At 42.2% G+C, this 26,684-nt stretch overlaps 1 protein-coding gene across 1 annotated transcript in view; it reads right to left on the bottom strand.

The window, feature by feature from the left end:
• HECW1 (HECT, C2 and WW domain containing E3 ubiquitin protein ligase 1) overlaps window positions 1-26,684 on the bottom strand; it is a 327,801-nt gene that overhangs the window by 124,253 nt on the left and 176,864 nt on the right. Inside the window, exon 5 of the mRNA XM_066584919.1 lies at window positions 20,717-20,811. Coding sequence (XP_066441016.1) covers window positions 20,717-20,811 — 95 coding nt within the window. The remainder of the gene's footprint in view (window positions 1-20,716; window positions 20,812-26,684) is intronic.

Genomic DNA, 26,684 nt, shown 5'->3' with positions numbered 1-26,684 from the left:
TATCAGAGTTGTGATATGCTAGGCTGTTACCACAATAGCCATAATCTACTGTGGAAAAGGCCAAATTGCTAGGTACCTGAATCCCCAGAGGCCCCTCTTAAGGGAGCGGTAGTGTTAGGGTTACTGCTGGAATCTATTGTACTACATAGGTTTTCAGCAGCATACCCCCTCAGGTGTGGAATGATTGAACTGGCTGGGAGTGGATTTCCCCAGTCAGCCAATCCCCCAGGTCTGCTGCTCATATATATATATATACACCAGCTGCTTTGCTAGAGGCTGCTGGTCTTTCTCCTGTCTGTCTGTGAGCAGTGTCATGTTCCTGCATGTCTGTGCAGGTTCTGTTCTGTGTGAACTGTGTCATGCTTCTGCACGTCTGTGCAACCTTCTGTATCTTCTGTGCTTGTCCTGCACTTTCAGTGTAAACAGTGTTTGTTCTAGAAAGTGTTTGTGCAGTGTTCAGGAAATCCCAGGTTTCATCTTCCAACAGTTCAAGCCTCCCACACTCCCCCCCATTTTTAAAATGAAGTCAGAAGCAAGTGGTGACTACCAAACAGATGGATTGGCCATGCAGGTGGGGATGATAGTAAACTTCTTCCTTGGCCTCTACACCCAGACCTCATGATTAGAAACTACATGCCCCCTTTACCACCCACAATGATCTGCGGCATCCCCGAAGTCATTGCACCCGTCAGTCATAATACGTTACAATGTGTACGGCAGGAACTTGACTACAGGCTCCATATGTGTCCAGTGACAAAGAGAGCCACATTTATCACCTCTGATAGGGAAACATTTTTAATGTTGTGCAACAAAACTGTTTAATTTCTTGTTTCCATGGATAACACATCTCTGTATTTGAGTGTCACTAATTTGGAGTTATGAGAGTTTCATATTGGGGAGATCATTTGTAATAACCCATACAATGAATATACTTTATTTGCTAAACTCGTTATATAGTGTTCTTTTAATATGCTTAACTGATAACACAAGACTATGTATTATACTTCATGCTGGATAGTAATAGCAGTAACTGGGTGATATAATGTAGTTAAGCGAGAATTGTTACCAACGGTAAGTATCTCTTCTGCATAGTAACCACAGTATTGTGCGCCACATTTCAGGTTATTGTCTTGCACCTGGTGTGTTGGGTTAGTCTGTGCCTATAAAGCATTATGCAGCAATGAGTTGAGATTGTTTCAATTTTAAACCCTCAGCGCTGAAATGATTGTCTTATATCGGGATTCGAGTCGACTGCCAAGTTTGCATTTCATACATTAACATGCCTTGAAGGGCTTGTGCAGAGCAAGCAAGGATAGTGTATGCATGACACAAACAGAGGTCGTGCAGAACGCTACATATGATTCAGTGGCCAAAGATGCTATTTTTGGCTTTCTGTAGTTAATCTCAATTCTGAATAGAATATTGGTAACAGTATTTCATACAGGCTGCAATGCATGCTGGGCAATAACATTTCTCCCGTTGAAAAAATTCAGTCTACTATACAGAAGAACAATACGGTACACCAGGGGTGTCAAACTCATTTTCACCGAGACCCACATTAGCTTTAGGGCAAAAACACATGGCCATATGTGCAACTACGCTTGAAGAAGCCCTTATGGTTGCCTTTCAAGGGGCCGTTTATAAGGGCCCATTCAAACCGGCATATTTGCACTCATGTATTCATGTATTTTTTACGTGTGTTACACAGACAGGTAATCCTCATTGATTTGCACTGTCTTCTCCTTTGGGTCCTCAGCTGTCTCTGACACCTTACAACCCAACCTGCTCCTGCTAGATTGCATGAGCTTTAATCCAGAACTGTATACCATCAGCTGGGATTAAAGCCCAGGACCAACTGCCATATATTTACGGCATCTGGTCCCTAATAAGTTAAAAGGGTGAAATCTGCTGTGGATCTGCATAAAAAAGAGTGTCAAAATCTGTACTGATAGCATGGATTTTGATGCCCTTTTTGTGGCAATCTTGCACTCGGAATACACTTTACCAATCTCCCATAGGTGGCCATGTTACCGCTGACAAGAACTGTGTAAAATACGTGCGCGTGCCGCTTGCGTGTCTCCCACAGGTGGAATGCAGCGAATTACAGCTGTCTGAGCTGGGCTTGCTGCTCTGACCATGCAGTTAAACCCCGGAAGATTTCCGTGGACAGCTCTAGTGCTGAAATGCTGCCCAGGACACACAGTTATTGTGCCACTGCACACGTTTGCCACTTCGAATTACGTCAGGAAAATCTCTGGGGCTTGCTGCGCTGACATGGTAATGATAAACCTGCCACTGAAGGGGTTAAAGGGAATCTGTAACCATGTTTTTGCAGCCCTCACTGACAGCACCACCATAAGGTAGTGCTAGTCACACTGATATGTCTGATGTGTGTATCTGTGCAGGAGTTTTAGAGAAACTTGCATTTTATAAGTAGCAGAAAAACACAAAAGTAGTCCTGCATATTTATTAGTTGAAGCCACACCCACTCTGGCCTCTAGTCAATGATTGGCAGCTCTCTCTCTATGTACAGTAGTAGGCAGACAGCTGTCAATCAATTGCTGGAGGGCTGGGTGGGTGTAGGTAGCCTGCAGTTCATGAATATCCAGGACTACTTTAAGTAGTCCTCTATGTATTTGCTGCTACTGATAAAAGGCAAGTTTCTCCAAAACTCCTGCAAAGATCCCCACAGCAGACATATCAGTGTTACTGGCACTACCTTATACTTGTCTCAGGGAGGGGGGAAAGACGATGGTGACAAAGTCTCTTTAATGTATAAAGTAACTACTTAAAGGGGTTGTCCCGCGCCGAAACGGGTTTTTTTTTTTTTTAAACCCCCCCCCCCGTTCGGCGCGAGACAACCCCGATGCAGGGGTTAAAAAAACCACCCGCACAGCGCTTACCTGAATCCCGGCGGTCCGGCGTCTTCATACTCACCTGCTGAAGATGGCCGCCGGGATCCTCTGTCTTCATGGACCGCAGGGCTTCTGTGCGGTCCATTGCCGATTCCAGCCTCCTGATTGGCTGGAATCGGCACGTGACGGGGCGGAGCTACACGGAGCTACACGGAGCCCCATTCAGAAAAGAAGAAGACCCGGACTGCGCAAGCGCGGCTAATTTGGCCATCGGAGGGCGAAAATTAGTCGGCACCATGGAGACGAGGACGCCAGCAACGGAGCAGGTAAGTATAAAACTTTTGATAACTTCTGTATGGCTCATAATTAATGCACGATGTACATTACAAAGTGCATTAATATGGCCATACAGAAGTGTATAGACCCACTTGCTGCCTCGGGACAACCCCTTTAACAATTGTTGGCAGTTTGTTCAATAATTCCATGTGTTTTAGAACTTGCAGTCTATTAACATCGCATTCTGATATTCAGAGCAATGTGATAGAAATGAGCGCTGAGCGGCTGACTACTTCATTACGATGTTTGCTAACGGGTTGTGGCACTCGGCATGTTTACACATGGGCTGCATCCTTGGACCTGGATGACAGCACAAATGGAGCAGAAGCAAATGTTGGTATATCTGAGATGAATAGCAAGCGTCCTGCAAATATGATTGTGAAGCTCAAAGTCTTTGATAATTATTCTGACAGCTGCCTAGAATATCCAAAGGCCTCTGTGCCAGATTGACAATTTGTATGCTCCATATTCATCCAAGATAGGCAGTGAATGTATCAATATGATTTCAATAAACAGGATTATTTCACTTCAGTCATATCTATATAAACACCAGCAGAACTAACTATTTGACTGCCAGAAGCAGATTTCAGGGCATGAAAACATCTTCTGTGCGCTGGCAAGTATGACTCCAACATGTTATTCAATGCAACTGTAGACCGCATTTAGTAAGCGACAAAATGATTGTTTTACATGAGTTGTTAATTGTGTTGGAGTTATTACTTAATTTAGCAGATACTAAAAAGGTATTGTAGCCTTATCAATCAAGTGTGCTGAATTACATATACGACACATTGGAGAAGAATACAGCGTGAAACGGGAAAGTGCTGTTTCAAGATTCGCTTCCTCTTCTGAAGCTCTTCATTGAGTGAAATATATGTATATCACACTGCAGCATGAGCTGATCAACAGCACCGCCCAGCTGTCATCCAACCATTGTATGACAGAGGGGTGAGGTTCCCCCAACTTAGCAATAATCATCAAATTACTCTAAAAGTTACAATTGACATGGCAGTTACATTATCCCAAGCTTACATGTTGACATATAGTTTTGCTAAAGCTGGCAGTAATCTTATCTCAAACTGACATGAACACATACTTTTGGTAAAGCCTCACGACTAAACTTTTTTTTCAGCTCTTCCCGTGCACCTATACCCTACTAGAACTTTTTCTGGAGCACGGTTGCGTTTGCTCCTTATTGTTGGCCCCCCACTGAACTGGCAACTTCTGTTTTTGACTGCTTTTATGAGTCAGTTATGAACCATTATAACCCAAAAATAAAACAATGTGTAAAACACTATTACAGGTTACTCTTACTACTTAACAAAGCTTAAATAGGTTGTCCAGGATAAGAAAAGCATGAGTACAGCGGTATAACTGTTCATGAATTGTGGCTCAGTTCCATTGATGTGAATGGGACTGCACTGTAATAACACACACAACCAGCGGACAGGTATAATATTGTTTTAGAAGAAAGATGCCGTGTTTTTCTAATAAATTATCTTGTGACATAAAGATAAGGCCTCAGACTCAGACACTCAGGCAGCATCTGAGACCCCCTTATGTCATGAGAGGTTTTAAAGGGGTATTCTAATTTAGATTTGGGAACATTTATAAGAAAAAATATTTTAAAGAAAATTGTCAAAGATTACTCAAAATTTCCTAGTGCATAATGCATGAATATGTGAGACCAAGGGCTGCTGCAGACGACCATATGTGCAACTGCACATGCTTCAGCGCAACATATTTGCACTGTGGACAAGGTTTGATGAGGTAGATTTGCGCGTAGATTGGTGCATAGTTGTGTAATTTTCGCTTATGCAGGGCTAGTTCACATGCGCATGACACCCCCTGCTGTGATATAAAAGGCTATTTAGCCCAATCAGTTCCAGATTCGTTCTTTTTTTATAGTGGCGCAGCGTATTGTGCATTTGCGTGGATATTGAGTGCGGATTTACGCCCCCCCCCCCCCCCGATAGACTTCTATGGGGCCCTTGGTGTGAAAATGTGCACAAAAATTGAACAGGTCCTATTTTTTTCCAAGCGCGAGAAATGAGCATGCAAAACATGTTCATGAGAGCAAACCCCTTGACATCAATGAGTTCTATTCTTTCTGCATTGCAAGCGCATATTGTATATCTACAGTTGTCTGAAGAAGCCCTAAATGTTGGAGAATAGATACAATGTAGCACGGTCTCATCTTGCGCAGACCTGTAAATTAACAAATGAGAAAAATATGTAAAAATTGCATTTATGATATTGTGCAGGAGGGCTTATTCACTCATCAATACTTTTAATCAGCATTTTCTAAGCGAAAACCAGGAGCGGGTCCAAAATATAGAAGAAACATGGCTGCTAACATGGAATCCTGATATCTACACCAAGAAACTGTATAACATGCACTCATTTTGTAGAGATCACACAGCTTTGTATCTGCATCTTGAAGAAGCCTCTACAGTTGATGATGAGGAGGACCTGATCACCACTCCAGGCTCTCCCCACTTCTGTGAACTGGCTGCTATTTTAACATTGGTTCGTGAGGGCCCGGGGAAACCTGCTAAATTTCACCTGTGTCTCAGTGACCACGAGATAATGCCACCATAGCTCTTGGTTTATGATTGACTAATGAAAGCTTATGGTTCCATTTGCGGTTCCATTGAGAGTTCCAGCTAAAAGCCGTTTGCTTTGATTCAGGCAGAGAAAAATATGATTGACAGCCAGGGTCCTGCTGCAACGGCGGAGATTAGAGAGAAAACTGTTTCCCGCTGATAAACCCATATAAGCCGCAATTAATGTTGATTGCGACATGTATAGAGTTAACAGAGGGAGGGAGCTCTCTCTATGATGTTACTGACCCCTCTGCCATCCAATCCCAGAGGGTCGATGGGTTGCCATGGTAAACAGACACCAGTCAATGACCCCAGGTCTGACATAGCAAGTACTGGTAAGGAAACCAGACAATACATGTATTATGTATATATATATATATATATATATATATATATATATATATATATATATATATATATACACATAAACTTTTTTTGTACACTTTACCTTTTTTTTAATAAACACAAAAATGCATGTTTAGCATCAGTGTATCTGTAATAGCTCGTACAAAAAAAACTGAGAATACTTTTTATACCACATAGCATACACTACAAAAAAAGTCTGAATGCTTATTTTTGGTTCATTTTGCTCACTTCCTAAAAAAACACAATAAAAATGATCAAAATTATTCCAATAAAAACTACAGCTCATCATGTAAAAACGTAAGTCCCCACAGAGCTCTATCCATGAAAAAATGAAAACGTTATGGGTCTGTTAATAGAGATGCCAATATTAAATTATTTTTTTCAAAAAGTGCTTTATTGCGCAAACGTGGAAAAATTATTTTGGAATCATCATAATCGTACCAACCCACAGAAAATATGTGTCATGTCAATTAGTGAATGCTGTAAAAAATAAAATAAAAAATGTCAGAATTGTTGTTTTTTCACCCTGTAACCCCTTAATGACGCAGCCCCTTTTTTTTTTCCATTATTGTTTTTTCCTCCCCCCTTTTAAAAAATTGTAACTCCTTCATTTCTCCATCGACGAGGGCTTGTTGTTTATTGCGGCACAAGTTGTAGTTTTTAATGGTGCTATTTAAAGTACCATATAATCTACTGAAAAACTTAAAAAAATTCTAAGTGGAGTAAAATTTTAAAAAAACGACATTCCGCCATCTTTCAGTGCATCTTGTTTCTACGGCGCACAAACTGCAACAAAAATGACATGATAACTTTATTCTATGGGTCAGTACAATTGCTACGATACCAAACTTGTATAGGTTTTTTTTACTGTACTACTCTTTCTTTTCTTTCAAAGACATTTAATTTTTTTCAATTATTTTCTGCCGCCATCTCCTGCGTGCAATAACTTTTTTATTTTTCCGTCGACGTGGTTAAGCGAGGGCTCATTTTTTGCGGGATGTCCTGTAGGTTCCGATAGTACCAATTCGGAATACTTACGACTTTTTGATTGCTTTTCATTGCATTTTTTCTGGGAGACAGGGTAACTGAAAAAGTGCATTTTTGGGTTTTTGTTTTTTTTTCGGACGACGTTCACCTTGCAGGGTAAATAATGCACTACTTTGATAGATCGGACTTTCATGGATACGGTGATACCAAATATGTATTTTTCTTTTAAGATTTTGATTTTTTTTTTATTATAAATATGGCAAAAGGGGGGTGGATTTGAACTTTTATAACTTTTTTTTTTTTTTTACAATTAATAAAACTTTATTGATCTTTTTTTTTTTAACTTTTCTTTTAAGTCCCCCTGGGTGACTACAACATGCTATGTTTTGATTGCTCCTGCGGTATGACGTAATGCTATAGCAGCCATGACACCTGCACGGCTCCCTCGATCTCACCGCTGGGGGCCATACGAGACCGATGTTCGGGGCATTTAAAGGGTTAATAGCCGCGATCGGCCATACGGCTGATTGCAGCTATTGCCCGTGGGTGTCAGCTATAATAAACAGCTGACGCCCACGCTGTATGAAGAGAGGTCGCCCCACGACCTCTCTTCATACATACCCCGATGCTCCAGGGTTAAATGTACGTCCTGGAGCAGGAAGGGGTTAACCACGCCAAAATTAATAAAAGTTATGCAATACATTATATGTACCTCAAAATGGTATCAATAAAAACTACTGCTCATCAAGCAAAGCTTCATATGGCAGAAAAATAAAATGGTCATGGCTTTTGAAAAGTGAAGATAAAAATCCCCAAAAAATGGTTTTCCCAGACCTGTGACTGCTGCAGCCATTCATTAACTACAGCAACGACCTTCTATAGCCAGTGATTGGCTGCAGCTGTCACATGTCTGGGTCAGCAGCAATGAGGAAGTAAAGAGTGGCTGTGGAGCAATTTTAAGTAGTGGGAAAACCCCTTTAAGTACCAAACTAGGCCACGTCCTTAAGGGGTTAATGTTATGTAAAACATTTCACAAGTTGCATTCCTTTGTAGTTTCTTCGCATTCTCCTCACACATTTTAAGATTTATATATGAAATACATTTTGCTGAGTAATTTCAGATGCAGACACGTCAAGCAATGAAATAGAGATGAGCGAACCTACTCGTTTCGAGTAAGTACTCGATCGAGCACCGTGATTTTCGAGTACTTCAGTACTCGGGTGAAAAGATTCGGGGGGCGCCGGGGGGGTGGCGTGGCGGCGCGGGGGGTAGCAGCGGGGAACAGGGGGAGCCCTCTCTCTCTCCCTCTCCCCCCCACTCCCCGCTGCAACCCCCCACTCACCCACGGCGCCCCCCGAATCTTTTCGCCCGAGTACGGAAGTACTCGAAAATCGCGGTACTCGGGCGAAAAAGGGGCGTGGCCGAGTAGGCTCGCTCATCTCTAATGAAGATGATATTAAAACCATTCGTTTATATAAAATATTAAAGGATTCTCTGACATTTTGTATCCTCTGCTGAAACTTCACCTAGACGGAAAGCTGCCTGTCTGTACAGTTATGTAGAAGCTGTTGATGAAAGAAGTATTGATGTCATTCCCTTGGATGGCAAGAAGATGCAATAACATAAAGATGTGTATGTCTTAAGAGTAAGTTAGCACACAAAAAAGAGTCGTGTTATCGTGTGTCTGGGAGGAGGATCAGCTGTGTATGTTTTATAAAAAGATAACATGCAATAGGTTTGCTTTTCTGTCTCATGGCACAAAATTATGTCATTTTTTAATGAAGACTAGAAATAGACACATAGGCTTTTTTTTACTAAGATAGTATAAAAGTTTTATTTTCCGGAACTAAGACAGAAGTCATTCAGACAAGTTAAGCGGATGCTCCACTTGTCCAGTTTCCGGGAGAATTTTTTCTGTTTTGGAGCTGTTTGAAAGTGGTCCTCTCCGGCTGCTCATCTACAAGTCAGACGATGCTACTAGATAATGATGTGATGTAATTTGAAATCTTTATACTTTGTAAATTACAACCTTTATCATCTGTATACATATAATTTACAAAAGAAGAACAATTGATCACTATGCTCGATTATAACTTAATTCAAATTAATTATTACTGTTAGACCTTCCATATTGTTTTACTATCTTTAAAACCATATCCTAATCTACGTCTGCCTACTTAAAGGGGTTGTCCGGCCATGACTAGTGCATGTATGTACTTCTGTATCACAATATACTGTGTGCTTTGTAAATGAGCCATACATAAGTTATATACTTACCTAAACAGGTGCCCCCATCTATACTTACCATTCTATCGTCCCTGGATATGACAAATTCTCCAGCCAGTCTTCTTTTCTTGTCTTGCAGGTGCAGAAGCTCTTATGGGCTCGTTTGCTTTCGGGAACGCACGTCTGATTTTTTGCGCATTTGCAGTTCACTCAAATGTTCGTGCTGAAGCCAATCCTGACAGCAGCATCCACCGGCTGACTGTCCTTAGCTGAAGGGTAAGTGGGGGGGGGGGGGGCTGACTATTACTACTGGGTGCAGTGTCGGGGAAGGGGGGTCAGTGTCGGGGGTTGGTGGTGTCACTATTACTACTGGGGGCAGTGTCGGGTGTGGGGGGTGTCACTATTACTCCTGGGGGTAGTGCCAGGGGGTCAAGGGGTGGGTAGTGTCACTATTACTACTGGGGGCAGTGTCGCGGGGTGGGTGGTGGGACTATTACTACTGGGGCAGATATTGGGGGTCCCTATTACCAGTGGGGCAACTATTGGGGGTCCCTATTACTACTGGGACAACTATTGGGGGGTCACTATTTCTGCTGGGGCGACTATTGGGGAGCACTATTTCTGCTGGGGACATTATTGGAGGGTCAGAATTACTCCTGGGGCAATTATTGGGGGTCACTAGATCGGATGCGATTTTGGGTGCTTTTTTTGTGGGTTTTTTTTTTTTATAAATTCTTAATTTATAAATTTTGGGGTGGATACATAAAGAAAAAAGGGAAATTTGCTTATCCGGATTGACACCCAGGAAGCATGTGGGAAAGAAAAACAAGAAACAGTTTCCCTGCAAACATGCAGAGCATTATTAAAATATCAAATTAAAAGTGGAAGATTCTGTTTTATTATCCAATTGGCATGCAATATTTAAATTGTAATAGAAAGTATATCTATGCTGAATGTGTTTTTTTTGGTGCGGTTTTTGGTCTGTTTTGGGGCACGGTCTCTCAGATTGCTCAATTTTCTCATTCTAATGTGGATTCACACTGAAACTGATCCATGGAAAACATGCTCACATGATTTTACGCTGCACTCGCGGGTCATTTGTTTAATTTTCATTCAGGAAAATTGCAATCATGAAATAGCAGGTGTCTCTTACAAAGTGACCATTCAGTGCTTAGGGAAGGGATAGATGATTAGGCCTATAATAGTCTAGAGAAGAAAGAAAGCAAGTTTAATGGCATGGTTGGACGAAAAAATCAGATGAGAGGACACCTTGTGGATGAGTTTCAGCACCGTACCGGCCTTCATCTGGCCTTTCTGCAAAAAAGGCTAGTTTCAGGCATCCATACAACGCTGAAACACATTGCCCACAAGTTATCCTCTCATCTGATTTCTCACGCCTTTGTTTTTTTCTTCTCTGCATTGGTGTAGAAGCTTTATCTATCTGAGTTTGGAAGGTTGCTACTACCAGGATGCATTCAATTGCTTGCTCCTTTGGCATTCAGGTACCATTATTCCTCTTCTCCTCTGTATTTGACACTGTACATCCACATTACGGAGCACTGTTTGTTTGTTTTTTCTCTAGTTTCTTGATGGTCTTGGGTAGTGAAAGGCTTAATAGCCATCCAGGATGGTCAATAATTGTGAAGATTTACATGCTGTCAATTGTCCAGTTTACTATTCCCTAAAATTAGCCCTGATTTATTAGTTAAATTGTTGTGTATTCGGGTGTGGAACCACTGTGTCATTCCTCCGAGCAGGGAAACCACCCGGCAGGACTGACAGCCGACTCAGGGACCAGATGCTCACTCCTCAGCATAAAGCTTGGTACGAGGCAGAGACTGGAACTGAGCTAGCCCTGAGCTGGTGAGGGGGAATGAAGTCCCTGCCTAATAGAGTGGAGTGATCGTCCCAGCAAGGACGGCCCCGTGCTGGAACCTGGGCACTGCATAACGCTGTCAAGGCCCTAACCGGAACAGGACATACCAAGCAGAAACAGGAACTGGGGATGTGAGCAGAAACAGGAGATCAGAATAAAGCACAAGTATCTTACAGCTACAGCAGACTTGAGATCAGTAATCACAGAGATACTGCAGGAGCAGCAGCCACGAGCTGTCATAGAAGAACAACAACCCGGAAGCACTGGATAGCGTCCACTTGAGTGGAGTAGTAAGGAACTGTTACCTCCGGAGAAGCTGGAGCAAAATGAATACAAACTCAAATAACAGACAGGGCAGAGCAGCAGACCTGTCTGCTATACCTAACAAAAATGTAAAAAATCAAATGAAATGTCAGCATCGCTCTTTGACAACCTGGTTGTGGATATGAGAATGCTAATTATATACTGGTAAATTGTAAAATCTATCTCTCATAGTCCAGTTTTGATTTAAAATTATCATTAGGCCTTAGGCAGACGGGCGTTTTTTCGCGCGATTTGCGCATGCGTCCGGCGATTTTTTAAAACCATTGCTTTGCAATGGTATCGGACACATGTGCGCTTTTTATGCGCTCGTCTGATAAATTATAGAACAGAAATCGCAGATCGCACCTATCTGCGATCTGCGATTCCTGTTCTCTTCTCTATATGCGCCCAATGGGGCCGGCGGCAGCAGCACCGACCCCATTGAGAACATATAGAAGACAAATCATTCTTCTCTGCCACAGCTGTAACAGCTGTGACAGAGAAGAACGATGTTTGCCCATTGAATTCAATGGAGCCGGCAATACAGCCGCTCCATTGAAAGCAATGGGCTGCCGGCGTGCGCGGGGTGAATTGTCGGGAAGGGCTTAAATATATAAGCCCTTCCCTGCAATTCATCCAGAAAAGTGTTAAAATAAAAAATATATACATACTCACCTGCTCCCGGCAGCCGGAGTTCCGCGCGGCCGGCCTGCAGTGGGTGTGAAGGGGGTGTGAGTCAGACCTGCCCCTGATTGGCTCAGCGCTGAGCCAATCAGAGGCAGGTCTCACTCACACCCATTCATGAATTCATGAACTCCGTCTGCCGGGACAAGGTGAGTATATATATATTTTTTTTATTTTTACACATTTCTGGATGAATTGCAGGGAAGGGCTTATATATTTAACCCCTTCCCGACAATTCATCCCGTGCTCGCCCGCAGCGCATTGCTTTCAATGGAGCCTGCTGTATTGCAGGCTCCATTGAATTCAATGCGCTGGACAGCTCCGGCCCATTTCTAATGAAACGCGGCTAGGAGCAGATTTTTCGGGCGATTTTTTTGGCCCCGGTCACGCGATTTGCGGATGCGCATCCGTCATGCGATCCGCAAATCGCGCGAAAAAACGCCCGTGTGACTAAGGCCTTAGAAGGATTTTACCCTCCAATTGTGATTGATGTCATTATTTGAGAATTGCACTTTCGTAAAAAATCCTACATTACTCTAAAGATCAAAAACGTGTATTGGGATTAGTGGATTTTTAGGAAAGGATCCAGGAAGCAGAGGGATTAACGTTTTAAAAATTATTACCATGGGGATTTTATGGGATTAGCAATATCAGACAGGTGGCTTTCCAGTTGCATATGTTCTGTGCTAGGCACATTAGATGCATACTCCATAGACTTTATTAAGCAGTAAGGCTGCCTTCACATCTGTGCTGGAACCTACGTTCAGAGGTTCAGTCGCAGATATGGCACAAAATACCAAAAGAAATAGTGCTGCATTCAGTGCTCTTTCTTCCATTAAAATGCCGGGAAGTTGATCGGAAACTGAATGGACTCCATTATAGTTAATGGGGTCCATTTGGAGTTGTTCTGCTCCATCACAAGACTAATCCATTCGGTCGGAAGATTCCTCTTTCCTGCTCCCACGAATGGAGCAGAAAAAAGGAATCCTCACCTCAGATGTGAAAGCAGCCTAACATGTTTTCCCTTAGGCCTTAGTCACACGGGCGTTTTTTCACGCGATTTGCGCATCGCATGACGGATGCGCATGCGCAAATCGCGTGACCGGCGCCGAAAAATCGCCCCAAAAATCGCCCGAAAATCTGCTCTTAGCCGCGTTTCATTAGAAACGGGCCGGAGCTGTCCAGCGCATTGGATTCAATGGAGACGGCAATACAGCGGCTCCATTGAATGCAAGCGCTGCGGGCGAGTGTGGGATGAATTGTCGGGAAGGGGTTAAATATATAACCCCTTTCCTGCAATGCATCCTGAAAAGTGAAAAAATAAAAAAAATGTATGTACTTACATGCTCCCGGCAGCTGGAGATCCCGGCGGCCGGCCTGCAGTGGGTGTGAAGGGGGTGTGACTCAGGCTTGCCCCTGATTGGCTCAGCGCTGAGCCAATCAGAAGCAAGTCTCAGTCACACCCATTCATGAATTCATGAATGGGTGTGACTGAGATAAGCCTCTGATTGGCTCAGGCTGAGCCAATCAGGGGCAAGCCTGAGTCACACACCCTTCACACCCACTGCAGGACCGCCGCGGGGATCTCCAGCTGCCGGGAGCATGTAAGTACATACATTTTTTTTATTTTTTCACTTTTCAGGATGCATTGCAGGAAAGGGGTTATATATTTAACCCCTTCCCGACAATTAACCCCACGCACGCCGGCAGCCCATTGCTTTCAATGGAGCGGCTGTATTGCCGCTCCATTGAATTCAATGGGCAAACATCGTTCTTCTCTGCCACAGCTGTTCCAGCTGTGGCAGAGAAGAATGATTTGTCTTCTATATGTTCTCATTGGGGTCGGCGCTGCTGCCGCCGGCCCCATTGAGCGCATATAGAGAAGAGAACAGGAATCGCAGATCGCAGATAGGTGCGATCTGCGATTTCTGTTCTCTAATTTATCGGACGAGCGCATAAAAAGCGCTCATGTGTCCGATACCATTGCAAAGCAATGGTTTTAAAAAATCGCCGGACGCATGCGCATGCGCAAATCGCGGCAATAAACGCCCGTGTGACTAAGGCCTTAGTATGAAATGGGAAGACGGAACAATACCTCTACAGCGGCAATCACCCTGAAACAGCTGTCCGTGCATGGTTATCTTTTCCTTCCGGAGTAGATTGTGGCTTTGACTCACAATTCCCAGTCATTGTTACAAGGATTGTTAAAAGGTCTGACAATGTCTTGCAGGAATGCTGCTTTCCAATAGGTGGCGCTGTAGAGGTATTGTTCCATCTTCCCATTTGCATACTTCCCAGAGGAGAGTGGATGTCCCTATAATTCTCCTCACACCTTCTAGGTGCTTTCCCGAAAGAGAGATGATACCCATTCTTCTCTTAGTATGTGATTTCTGAATATGCTATACACTTCTTCTCAAATTATGAGCAATGCTCAGTTCCTTGCAGGGCAATTTAGTTCCTGGATTTGATTGCTTCTGTAGTTTAGAATATGTACCAAGGCACAAATCATATTATAGCTTTATACAACTTCCAAGCTTGCGTGGAGCCGAAATACGTCAACCATAGAAGTCTATAGCGCCCTACTGTACCTGTGGAATTGACCTCAGTGCTGTTCTAACAATCTGAAATATGGAATCTGTTATATTGGCTGTATTCTATATGGATATATTCTATGCATCTATCATTCACGTTATGTTTTTAAATATCCGTACTTAAATATTCATGCTTATTTCCTTATATGTCCATTTGACATCCACTCGCTGTAATATTTTTGTCTCAAACTTAATAAAACATAGAAGAAAAAGAAACAGAAGGAAATTTAAAAAATGAATAAAGCTGCTCACATCTCATTTGGGGTATACTTCAGGTGTATCCCCGACATCTAACTTTGATGTATACCTCCTATATATGCCACCATACAGTGGCAAATATCAGCCATTAGCCACAGTGGTAAAAAAAATATATATATACTTTGCGCAGTATACAATTTTTTGCAGTGGCCAACTGTAATCCCATGTTTTCAAATGAGAGGAGGAAATTTAATAAAATAAAACACATATAGTCACCCCAGTTGCTGCAGTTCATGCTGCTTCTTGCTCACCTCTGGGTAGGACACATGATCACTCCGGCCAATTACTAGACTAAGCCAATGCTGAAGAAGGGGATTGGCTTCAGCAATCACATTATCGCGCTATTATAAGTAAGCAGGAAAGCGGTGTGGACAGCAGCAGCAACTGGGGTGAGTATAGGTGTTTTTTTTATTACTGCATGTAACAATACATTATTATTGAGTGGAGGAAAAAGGAACCATGATTGTTGATTAGAGAAAAATGGAGGCAGTATTATTGATTGTGGGCGAAAAGGAGGCATTATTACTGGTTGGGGGAAATGAGGCATTTTTATTAATTGGGGAGAAATGAGGCACTTAACAGTGAGGCATTGCGACATAATGGGGGTATAAGAAGACGTTATTGATTGGGGCAAAAAGAGACATTATTACTGATAGGGCAAAAGGAAGCATTATTACTGATTGGGGATGAAAGGGGACATTATTACTTACTGGGGAAATAAGTGGCATTTTAACTAAATGAGGGCACTTTTACTATATGTGGGGCCTACAGGAGACACAAGCAGGGAAATACTATTACTGTGTGGGGTACCAGGGGTGGTATTATTACTATGTGGAGCACTATAAATGGGGACAATGTGTAGAGGTCTGGAAGTGAGGGCAGTTTGCTGGGAATTGAGAGGGCAAAGATGTCAAAATCTGCAAAGACAAGTTGTGACTGGGAAAAGTCCTCATGGTGGTCTGGGCCAGATGGAGAAAAAAAAGGAATGTGAACAACTTCAGAGGGGACATCACCTAACCACTGTTAACCACTTATATGGACTGCAGAATACCTGTGTAAAGCTGGTATCTACCATTACATGGGTACTGTATAGGGGTAATATTGGTAGGTATAACTGCACATACAAATTAATGATATTTAGAGAAGAAGCGATAAAATGACACACGATTAGGTAAAAATTCTAGTGTAGACTGACACAAAGGGCAGAATACACAGAGTTTCGTTCTGTATGCCTGCAAAGAATCTGCAACAAATAACCAATGTCCTTGTTTGATACTTGTCTGTTATTAATAGTGGCCTGGAAAGGATTAGGGGAAGGACTAAAGCTGCCACCATTAACTGCATAAACAGCTAATAGGCTGCATGATACAAAGTCCCTATTCACCAATTAGGAACCTCCACAGATATGAGGTTTAAAATGGCAGCAACTGGGATTTCTTTTACTTGTAAAATCCTTCGAAAGGAATCAAATGAAGAAAACTGTTTAATCAAAGTTACATTTATTTCCACACTACAAATATTGAGTAGGCTCAGCTTGTTACAGTAAATCCTTCTACTTCCAAAACGTTTGGAGGATGCTTATCGTATATATAAAAGACTTCTGTACAACCATGAAAAACAAATAGGACAGTACAGCCAGATTCCTTTAAAGGGCCTTTCCCATCTCATAAAGTGTTGGCATATCGCTAGGATATATCATCACTTTATGATTGGTGGGAGTCTGACCTCTGGAACCCCCAAGGATGCTAAAAGTGAAGGGAACAAGTGCTATTGTAGTACTGAAGGCCCTGTTAACTTTTCCCAACACATCGCTGCTTCCAGCCCTGGGGCTTTACAGAGAAAAATAGGGAACAGGATGAAGTGCTACACCAGCCGGGGGCCCATTTATTTTCAGGATCTGTTGGGGTCCAAGAGAATGGATTCCCACAGATCATAATGTGATGGAGTATCCTAGTAATAGGCCATAACTTCATGATATGAGAAAAGCCATTTAATCTAGCATTTGATATTTTAGAAAGTCTGATAACAGTACTTGCTTCCAGTGCAGAACTGCATTATAATGCAGAAAAAGTGAAATGTAAGATTGCAGAAATTACTTTATATTCCTAATGTACATAATGGATCTGTGATAGGTAGCCAATTTACAAAGCACTTTATGTAAATGTTCTTCATGCTTAAAGAAGTTATCTTTCTGCACTCATTGTCAAAACCCATCCCTCCCCTAGAAGTTGTCGAAGGGGATGAAATGTTCTGTGTGATTGTAACATTGAAATAAGTAAGTGAAAGTAGCTCTAGTACTCTGTTGTACCACCTCTAGCTTGGATACAAAATGTGATACGGGTGGGCATGGAGGCTCTAGTACTCTGTTGTACCGCCTCTACCTTGGATACAAAACGTGATACGGGTGGGCATGGAGGCTCTAGTACTCTGTTGTACCGCCTCTAGCTTGGATACAAGATGTGATACAGGTGGGCATGGAGGCTCTAGTACTCTGTTGTACCGCCTCTAGCTTGGATACAAGATGTGATACAGGTGGGCATGGAGGCTCTAGTACTCTGTTGTACCGCCTCTAGCTTGGATACAAAATGTGATTTAGGCGGGCATGAAGGCTCTAGCACCCTGTTGTAGAACAAGGGCGTCCTGAGCCTAGTCGTCTTGTGTGCATGCCCTCACGCATCCACTGGTCTCAACACCTTCAAATAGTCTGGCCAGAATGACCCAGGTAATGGACAGTTTATCGATACGACCATCCAGCTTCTCACAGTCCAATCATGCCCCCCTCTCCAACTCTGTTAACTGGGCGAAATCTCCTCGATTGTGTCGTAGACGTGTCTAGTGGTCAACAAGCTCTACACAAGCGGAAAATGAGGTCCACTACACACAAGTAGCCTCTGAGAGCCTTTTTATAGGCCAAGGGTGGAACCACTTTCAGGGTTTTGGGTGGCAAGACTGTTCATCTAATCACACCACAACGCTCATCATTTGTATATCTGCCTGAGATGGAACTACAGGACGAGTTTTGCAGGAAGAAGACAACTTCTGCTAGATGTTTGACAATTTTTTGGACAATGACTGCATGTACTACAGCTAGCTTATGGTATACAATTACAGGCTGTAATATCTGATTATTCTAATAAGATTAGAAATAGCTGATGACTAATAAATACAAGGAATGAAAAAATACACTCTATATACAAATAGTGACAAATGACTATAGAGCGACGGATTGTAAGTGGACCTCCCGTGTAACATCTCCTCATAATGGAACCACGGTGATATAATGCCTTCATCCAGCATACTTAATAATATCCTACAGAGGTATCAGCCGAGACAGAATGATGCTATCCCTTGAGAATTGCCCTTGGTGTAGCATTCACAAGGTCTGATCTTACTATTGTTTGCAGCAGATGAAGTAATGCCAATTACGCTAAGTGTTCTTCACTGGAATCCTCTGGAGTTAATAAAAAGGAGCAACATGGATTAGAAAGTCTGAATGCTGCAATTAGGCTAGATTATGTGAAGTCCTCTTGTTCCCGTGTGTGGATATAGTTGGCCATGGTGATAAGTATAATATGTATTAGCAAGTAAACCTTTTTCTGGGACACTATATTTCCTAGAGAATAATCCATAGTAATCATATCTGCACCTACTTACAATTACAGTACAGTAATACATAATTCATAATGGAATGTCAAACATTGCAGATGTCTTGCATGACACTGGGTACTAATTCAATATGTAGGATTATACAAAAGATGGACACATGCTTAACTCAAATCCAAGGTCGACAAAATAGGATTTCCAACCAAAAATAGGTACGCAGCATACTTTTCTAGGCAGAAAATGTAAAATGAAGTTTCTTTCACAAAGGAGCAGATTTAGGCTGCATTCCCACGAACGTATATCGGCTCGGTTTTCACGCCGAGCCGATATACGTCGTCCTCATGTGCAGGGGAAGGGGAGGATGGAAGAGCCAGGAGCAGGAACTGAGCTCTTGCCCCCTCTCTGCCTCCTCTCCGCCCCTCTGCACTATTTGCAATGAAAGGAGGTGGGATGGGGCGGGGCTAGGTTCAGCGAATTAGCCCCGCCCCTGTTCCGCCTCTCCCCATTGCAAATAGTGCAGAGGGGCGGAGAGGAGGCAGAGAGGGGGCAGGAGCTCAGTTCCTGCTCCTGGCTCTTCCATCCTCCCCCCCCCCCTGCACATGAGGACGACGCATATCGGCTCGGCGTGAAAACCGAGCCGATATACGGTCGTCTGAATGCACCCTTACCATTGAAAAATTCACCAGTTTTCTGGTGCAAATAATACCAGAAAACTATTTTACATACTTTTCACCAGATTTAAGATATGTTTTAGACACTTTCAGACACTTTTTGCTATATCCAAAAAGGGACATGGCTTGGGAAAAGGAGGCCAAAATGACACTAAATTTGCATCAAAATTTTGGTATGATATCTGGCGTAAACCGATAATGGTATAATGGTGGACTAGACAGTCTAAGGATCCATCACTGTGCTAAATCTGGTGCATTTTAAGGCTGTTTAATCAAAGTTAGCACTGCCTAACTATTAGACAGTATTAGTAAATGTGCCCAATTGTGTCTACCTATTTTCATTGAAGTAGGCTAATCATACATAATGTATGAGTATGATCATAGTTAAAACAGTTATACATCATTATTATACTATCCATGCTGGTTCTGCCGGTTGTAATTGGGAACAGTCAACAAGTTGGTTTATAGGCCGGTGCTTTAGAGTTTAGCTAAACTCTTATAATGCAGTAGAGGAGTATGTTCTACCTTAAAGAGAATGTAATAAACAATGACATACAAGCTGTCTAGACTGTAATTCCCGGTATCTAAAATTCCCATGAACTTACAAATGACGGACATTTGTGCTGCCTTCTTCCTGTCACGGCAGAAGGCCCCTGAGGTGTCATCTAGCAGAAATCTCTCAATGAGTTCAGTGTATACTGTAATTTTTCCTTCTTACACTACCCTCCTACAACATCTCCTGTGCTATATGGACTGATTGGTCTATATGGAGGTGTGTCTCTTAGCCGGCTAATCAGACATAGTGGAAGTGTATTTATTCTTGGCCCGCCTCTACATGGCCGCCGGTTATTGTCCTGCTGGAGGTGTTTGGTGAGGCAGTTGGCTCCTGTCAGCTAATTACCTGTGGCTATTTATTTTGTGTGGGGATTTTTTACCAAGTACTGTGTTATATACATTGCTCTTTCCATCTGCATTAAACATCTTCCCTATCCTCCATCTAGGAATAGACTAGGCCCCTTAGGTCCCTGATGTGATCCCCCCCTATTTGGGCAATCACACTGCTTCTAGATGGGGGTCTATGACACCAAAATTGGTTAGGAATAGCGTTCCCATCTCTGTATTTGTTACCGCTATTTGCCCTATTTTGTGTTCCCCACATTTTGATGATATATGTCTATATTGATCAATTATGCACATTAACTACATCTTGGTCTAACATGTTAGTGATGTCCCTGAGGGGTGCCGTGCTTTCACCATGCAGGAATGTAACACCAAGTATATGAGTGAGAATTACACATAGAAATTAGAAAAATATCAAAATATCTTAACATATAATTGTATGAACATAACTTACTGGGGCGGATGGATTTTTCACAGTGATGCTGGGAGTTGTAGCACGTAGGGCTCCACTTACACCATGGTAGTACTTAAAACAGATCTTAGTTTCCGCTGAAAAGAAGAATACATTGAGTCAAGTCACTGGAAATGGGGATCCAATAGACTGAATATGTTATAATAGCTACCAGAACTCTGTTATGCACATTTCACATAGGATGTAGGTCATTATATTTCCTTCTGTAATATTGAATTACATAACTATATACTTAATAAAGCCCATACGATATCTGCCAAAAAGACAGCCATATGTAAAACAACACAACAATGGCTGTTTTGTTGCATAATTTAGCTGTCTGCCACCTTTCCGTTTTTTGACATTATGAGAGAACTAATTCATTAAAATGATGAAATGTACGCTGGTAAATATACTGCAAACTTTTTTATTAATGCACAATAAAGAGTAAAGCAGCTCAAAATTGTAAGTAGTCTTGACTAAAATTCTGTCATTTTGTGTACTCAGCTTCCATCAGGATGGTAAGTTAAAGAGCTTGCTTAGTATATGCCTCAGTTACATGTGTATTCATTATGCTGTCCTGCACAGCAATGCAGAGCAACCCCAAACAATATATAAAATATAAATACACAGCAGTTAAATTCAGTGATTTACAGGTGAAATCTCCTTTGAATGGAGTCGTCCCATTTCCTTTTCTATTTCATCCAGCCCAGATCGCCATGATTACTTAACAACTGCAGAATCTGCTGCTCAGACATGTTTGGCCCCCTCACTTGTGCAGCCAATCCCCACCATCTAAAGAAACCTATCTCCCCTTACAAAAATAGATAGTGATCAAAATGGTGCACTGGTACTATTATAAAGTACAACTCATCCTGTAAAAAAAACCCTTTCACAGCACCATTGACAAAAATGAAAAATATTAGGGGGTTTTGAATGTAGTGATAAACAAAAAATATATATTTTTTTTAAAGTGGAAAAAAGTTGCAACCCCCCCCCCCCCCCCCTCAAACCCTACATAAATTTGCTATTGACATAATAACACCAGTCTGCAGAATGCATTTATCATATTTATATTGCACGGTGAAAAAATAAAAACATGTCAGAATTGTAGATTTTGTTAATCTTGCCTCTAGAAAAAAAGTGAATAAAAAGGAATCCAAATGTTATATGTTTCCAAACATCAGATAAATGAAGATTGGAGTATGTCCTGAAAAAAAAACAGCTCCCATTAAGCTCCGTCAATGGAAAAATAAAGATAAAAATAGGCGCTCAGCCAATCACAGACAGCTCACGCCTGTCATTCATTCAGCAAGATTATCCCTTGCTGTGGGGAAAATATATATATATATATATATATATATATATATATATATATATATATATACACACACTAGCTGATATACCCGGCTTCGCCCGAGTTAATTTGGTACTGGTGTTTATCTGGTGTTCACACGGAAAATCTTATGAAGTCGTGGTTACTTTAGAGATACTGAGGAAAAACATATGTTCACCATTTTGCATGGTTCTCTGCGTTACCCAGGAAACACCACGGGGAGGTAACCATGCGACGTTTCCTTTATATAAAATGACATCAGGAAGTGAGAGAATTAGATTACATACGTAAAATTTGGACGCTAAGTCTTTTGCGCATAGAATTGAATAATCGAGTTGGGACCCATTAGCTTTTCCTATTTATGACATAATCAATGCTCGTGCCAAATTTCATGTTTCTATGACACCGGAAAGTGAAAAAATTACATTCCGCACGTAAAATTTGGACGCTAATTCTTTTGCGCATAAAATTGAATAATGGAGTTGGGACCCATTAGCTTTTCCTATTTATGACATAATCAATGTTCGTGCCAAATTTCCTGTTTCTATGACACCGGAAAGTGAAAAAATTACATTTCGTACGTAAAATTTAGACGCCAATTCTTTTGCGCTAGAATTGAATAATCGAGTTGGGACCCATTAGCTTTTCCTATTTATGACATAATCAATGCTCGTGCCAAATTTCCCGTTTCTATGACACCGGAAAGTGAGAAAATTAGATTCCGTACGTAAAATTTGGACGCTAATTCTTTTGCGCATAGAATTAAATAATCGAGGTGGGACCCATTAGCTTTTCCTATTTATGTCATAATCAATGCCCGTGCCAAATTTTAAGTTTCTAAGGCATTGGGAAGTGAGAGAATTAGATTATGTACGTAAAATTTCGACGCCAATTCTTTTGCGCTAGAATTGAATAATCGAGTTGGGACCCAATTACTTTTCCTATTTTGGAGATAATCTATGCTCGTGCCAAGATTCATGTTTCTACGATATCGGGAAGTTGGAGAACTTTTGGCGAGTCAGTCAGTGAGTCAGTGAGTCAGTGAGTCAGTGAGTCAGTGAGTCAGTCAGTCAGTCAGTCAGTCAGTCAGTGAGGGCTTTCAGCTTTATATATATATATATATATATATATATATATATACTCACCTCTCCGCCGGTGTCGGGCTCCAGCGTGTCATGACTGTGCAGTCCCAGCAGTGTTCTGAAGCTCTTTCAGGTGGGGATTTAAAAGGGCTGTGCCTGATTGGCTCAGCGCTCAACTAATCACAAGCAGCGCTCACCCATTCATGGAATGACAGCTGAGCACTGCCTGTGATTAGTCACAGCGCTCAGCCAATCAGAAGCAGTGTTCAGCCATTCATTGAATTCAATGAATGGCTGAATGCTCAGCTGTCATTCAATGAATGGCTGAGTGCTGCCTGTGATTGGCTGAGGACTCAGCCAATCAGAAACAGCCCTTTCAGACACAGACAAGACGTGCCAGAGCCCAACAGCGGTGGAGAGGTCAGTATGTGTGTATATATATATATATATATATATATATATTGCAAGGGATTATTTTCAGGGAAGGGCTTATTTTTCAAGCCATTCCCTGAAAATCACTGCGGGTGTTTGCTGCATTCCATTGCTTTCAATGGGGCCGGTGGCTGTAGCATTGGCCTGATTAAAAGCAATGGGATGGCATTGCTCCTTTGCCACAGCTGTTACAGCTGCGGCAGGGGGTTCCTTTATCCCCACGGAAAGAGTGCTTTCCGCGCGGTATGGACCTTCCCGGTGCACAAATGTCCTATCTTTTGCAGGTGCAAGTATTTTGCGCCTGCAAAAGACGGACATGTGAACACATCATAGGCAATCAATGGTTCTAGCAGACGCACTTTTTTGCGCACATAGGTGCGCGCAAAAAGACGCTCGTCTGACTTCGCCCTGAACCTGATATATACTATATCCATACAATAGTCTAACAAGTCCCAGACAAATTTTACCCACTTAGCTTCAGAAATCTTAGACTCCAATTTATAAATTTTTTTCTTCAATTTAAAGCCCAACTTCTTGAAACGGTTGTAATGCGGAGTCCTTCCCAACAGACTCTTCCGTGTGCTTGATATCCAATCGAATCTGTTCTAAAGTGTCTTGTTAAGACTTAACTATTAAACGCATTACGGAAAAAGAGCTGTCTTTGAGGATATCGTTTCACCGACCAAAAAATTCATCAGAATCAACTATTGTGGGGAATTAGTGAATCCACGAGCCTCGGGGAACCAGATTTTTAGTGATCTAGTTGGTTAGAGTAGACAAATCCCACCATGTGAGGGTTCCCTTGGAAAGCAAATGACTTAAAGGGGTTGTCCCACGCCGAAACGGGTTTTTTTTTTTTCAATAGCCCCCCCGTTCGGCGCGAGACAAACCCGATGCAGGGATAAAAAAAAAACGGGTAGTACTTACCCGAATCCCCGCGCTCCGGTGACTTCTTACTTACCTTGTGAAGATGGCCGCCGGGATCTTCACCCACGGTGGACCGCAGGTCTTCTGTGCGGTCCATTGCCGATTCCAGCCTCCTGATTGGCTGGAATCGGCACACGTGACGGGGCGGAGCTACGAGGAGCCGCTCTCTGGCACGAGCGGCCCCATTCAGAAGGGAGAAGACCGGACTGCACAAGCGCGTCTAATCGGGCGATTAGACGCTAAAAATTAGACGGCACCATGGAGACGAGGACGCTAGCAACGGAACAGGTAAGTGAATAACTTCTGTATGGCTCATAATTAATGCACAATGTACATTACAAAGTGCATTAATATGGCCATACAGAAGTGTATAGACCCACTTGCTTTCGCAGGACAACCCCTTTAACTGTGTCAGGAGGATGTTTAAGTTCATAATATCAGCTGTGGGTTCAGCAAATATGTTGGCCATGCGTTCCAGGTGAGCTTGACTATTCTCCAACGATTGGAGGCTGACCACTTCATCAACTGAATCCTGAATAAGTTATCGAAAGCCTATTTTACAAGCCAAATATGCAGATAGCCCGGTGCCCATCAAGAACCATACAGAGACAATGAAGCAGCTACCCAGCAGGATCCACGGACTTGATGGGAATCAATTGCAGAAGACGGCATGCATAAAATCACGGCTTTGTACTTTGGCGATTGTTTGCATTGTTATACTATGTCCTGTATGTAAAAGAAAAGTGTTTCTTATATGGTTTATAGTTTTAATTATCCATGTTGCATGATAGTAAAGCATTTCCCTGATTTCAGGTTATTTGCTGACATGGAAAGCAATGAATTCAACCCTCAGCTTTGATTGCTTATTTTTAATATTTCTTTATGTTGGAACAAACTACTGTTGCCCATGACGGTTGTTTAAGAGTGTTCATATGAGGTCTGACTAATAATCTTCACAGTTGGGGGCTGTAGTAAAAAACATCTAAGTGACTTAGATGCAGCTGTTATGACATTAGTTCCCGGTTATGTCATTTGGTCTGATTAATGCTGTCTACGGCTCTGCTGAGGACTTTTCCTGTACAATTTAACCTTTTCAGGACAGTTTTTTTGCCCAGTTTTCAGATTATTCACCTAGGGGTGATAGCAGGCTGACAGTTTCAATACCCAAAGTGCTAAATATGCTATGATCTGCCATGTAGCAGTATATGAAATATATATGTACTAGCTTTCATCCGTGTGAAATTCGTACTACGCTTTCTAGATGATACAATGTGTAACTTCATAATTATTCTGTTGCTAGCCCATCACTAATTAACTTATGTTCTAAACATGTTTCTTTCTTTATTATACGTATATCTTTGGTGTTACTTTATTATATAAACCATTCTCATAATACCCGTGTTATAATCCTGATTAGTGAAGCACCTCTTTGTAACCTACATTCATAGTATTACCTTGTGAAGGTAGACAGGACATGTTCCCAGAGTGGAGTCAGCCATGCAAAACATCACCAGATAGGAGTGACACAAGAAATGGCACCTTGGAACTGTGAAAGGAAACTGACTTGCCAGTAGCTGGAAATGGATAGGGTCAAGAATCTAAGGCGGGTTTTCGGACCCCTGTCATAGTGAGGAAGCAGAGGGAGATGAGGTTGGGAACCACTTCTATATGAAGTTAGATGTGGCTTGGGCGAAGCAGACACAACTTGTGCTGAAGCTTGGATTGTGACTTGAACTGTGGCTTGGACTTCAATTTGGACAGGAGCAACAGAATCCAGGTTATACAAATGACCAAAGATGATTTGCGAGAACTAGAACATGAGTTCTTGGTGTACAAGTTGTCACGCGATATCTTTGAGCAGCTTTTCTTTCTCCAGCAGCAAGGCATCAGCACGGCCCATAGCCTGAGCAAACTGTCAAGCAGTAGGTGTGGACCCACTGTGCTACAAACCAATTTGACTTAGGGCTACTTATGACAGCAGCACCTGCAGTCTCTTGGTATTCACCCTTTAATGCCACTAATCAGGATCTGGTCTTTACGTCTGGAGCCACCAAGCTGTTACCCCAGAAGTACTTTGATGCAAGCTCAGGCAGAGACAGAGCCAAGATCAGGCCAGGTAGAATTCTTGCATAACGATATAGAAGGCCAAGGGTCAGGGCAGGCAGCAGACACAGATAACTTGGTCGAAAAACAA

The sequence above is a fragment of the Eleutherodactylus coqui genome, chromosome 12 (genome assembly GCF_035609145.1).
Source record: "Eleutherodactylus coqui strain aEleCoq1 chromosome 12, aEleCoq1.hap1, whole genome shotgun sequence".
Taxonomy (NCBI): Eukaryota; Metazoa; Chordata; class Amphibia; order Anura; family Eleutherodactylidae; genus Eleutherodactylus; species Eleutherodactylus coqui.
The sequence above is the reverse complement of the archived record's forward strand: the minus strand, read 5'-3'. Positions and strand labels throughout refer to the sequence as shown.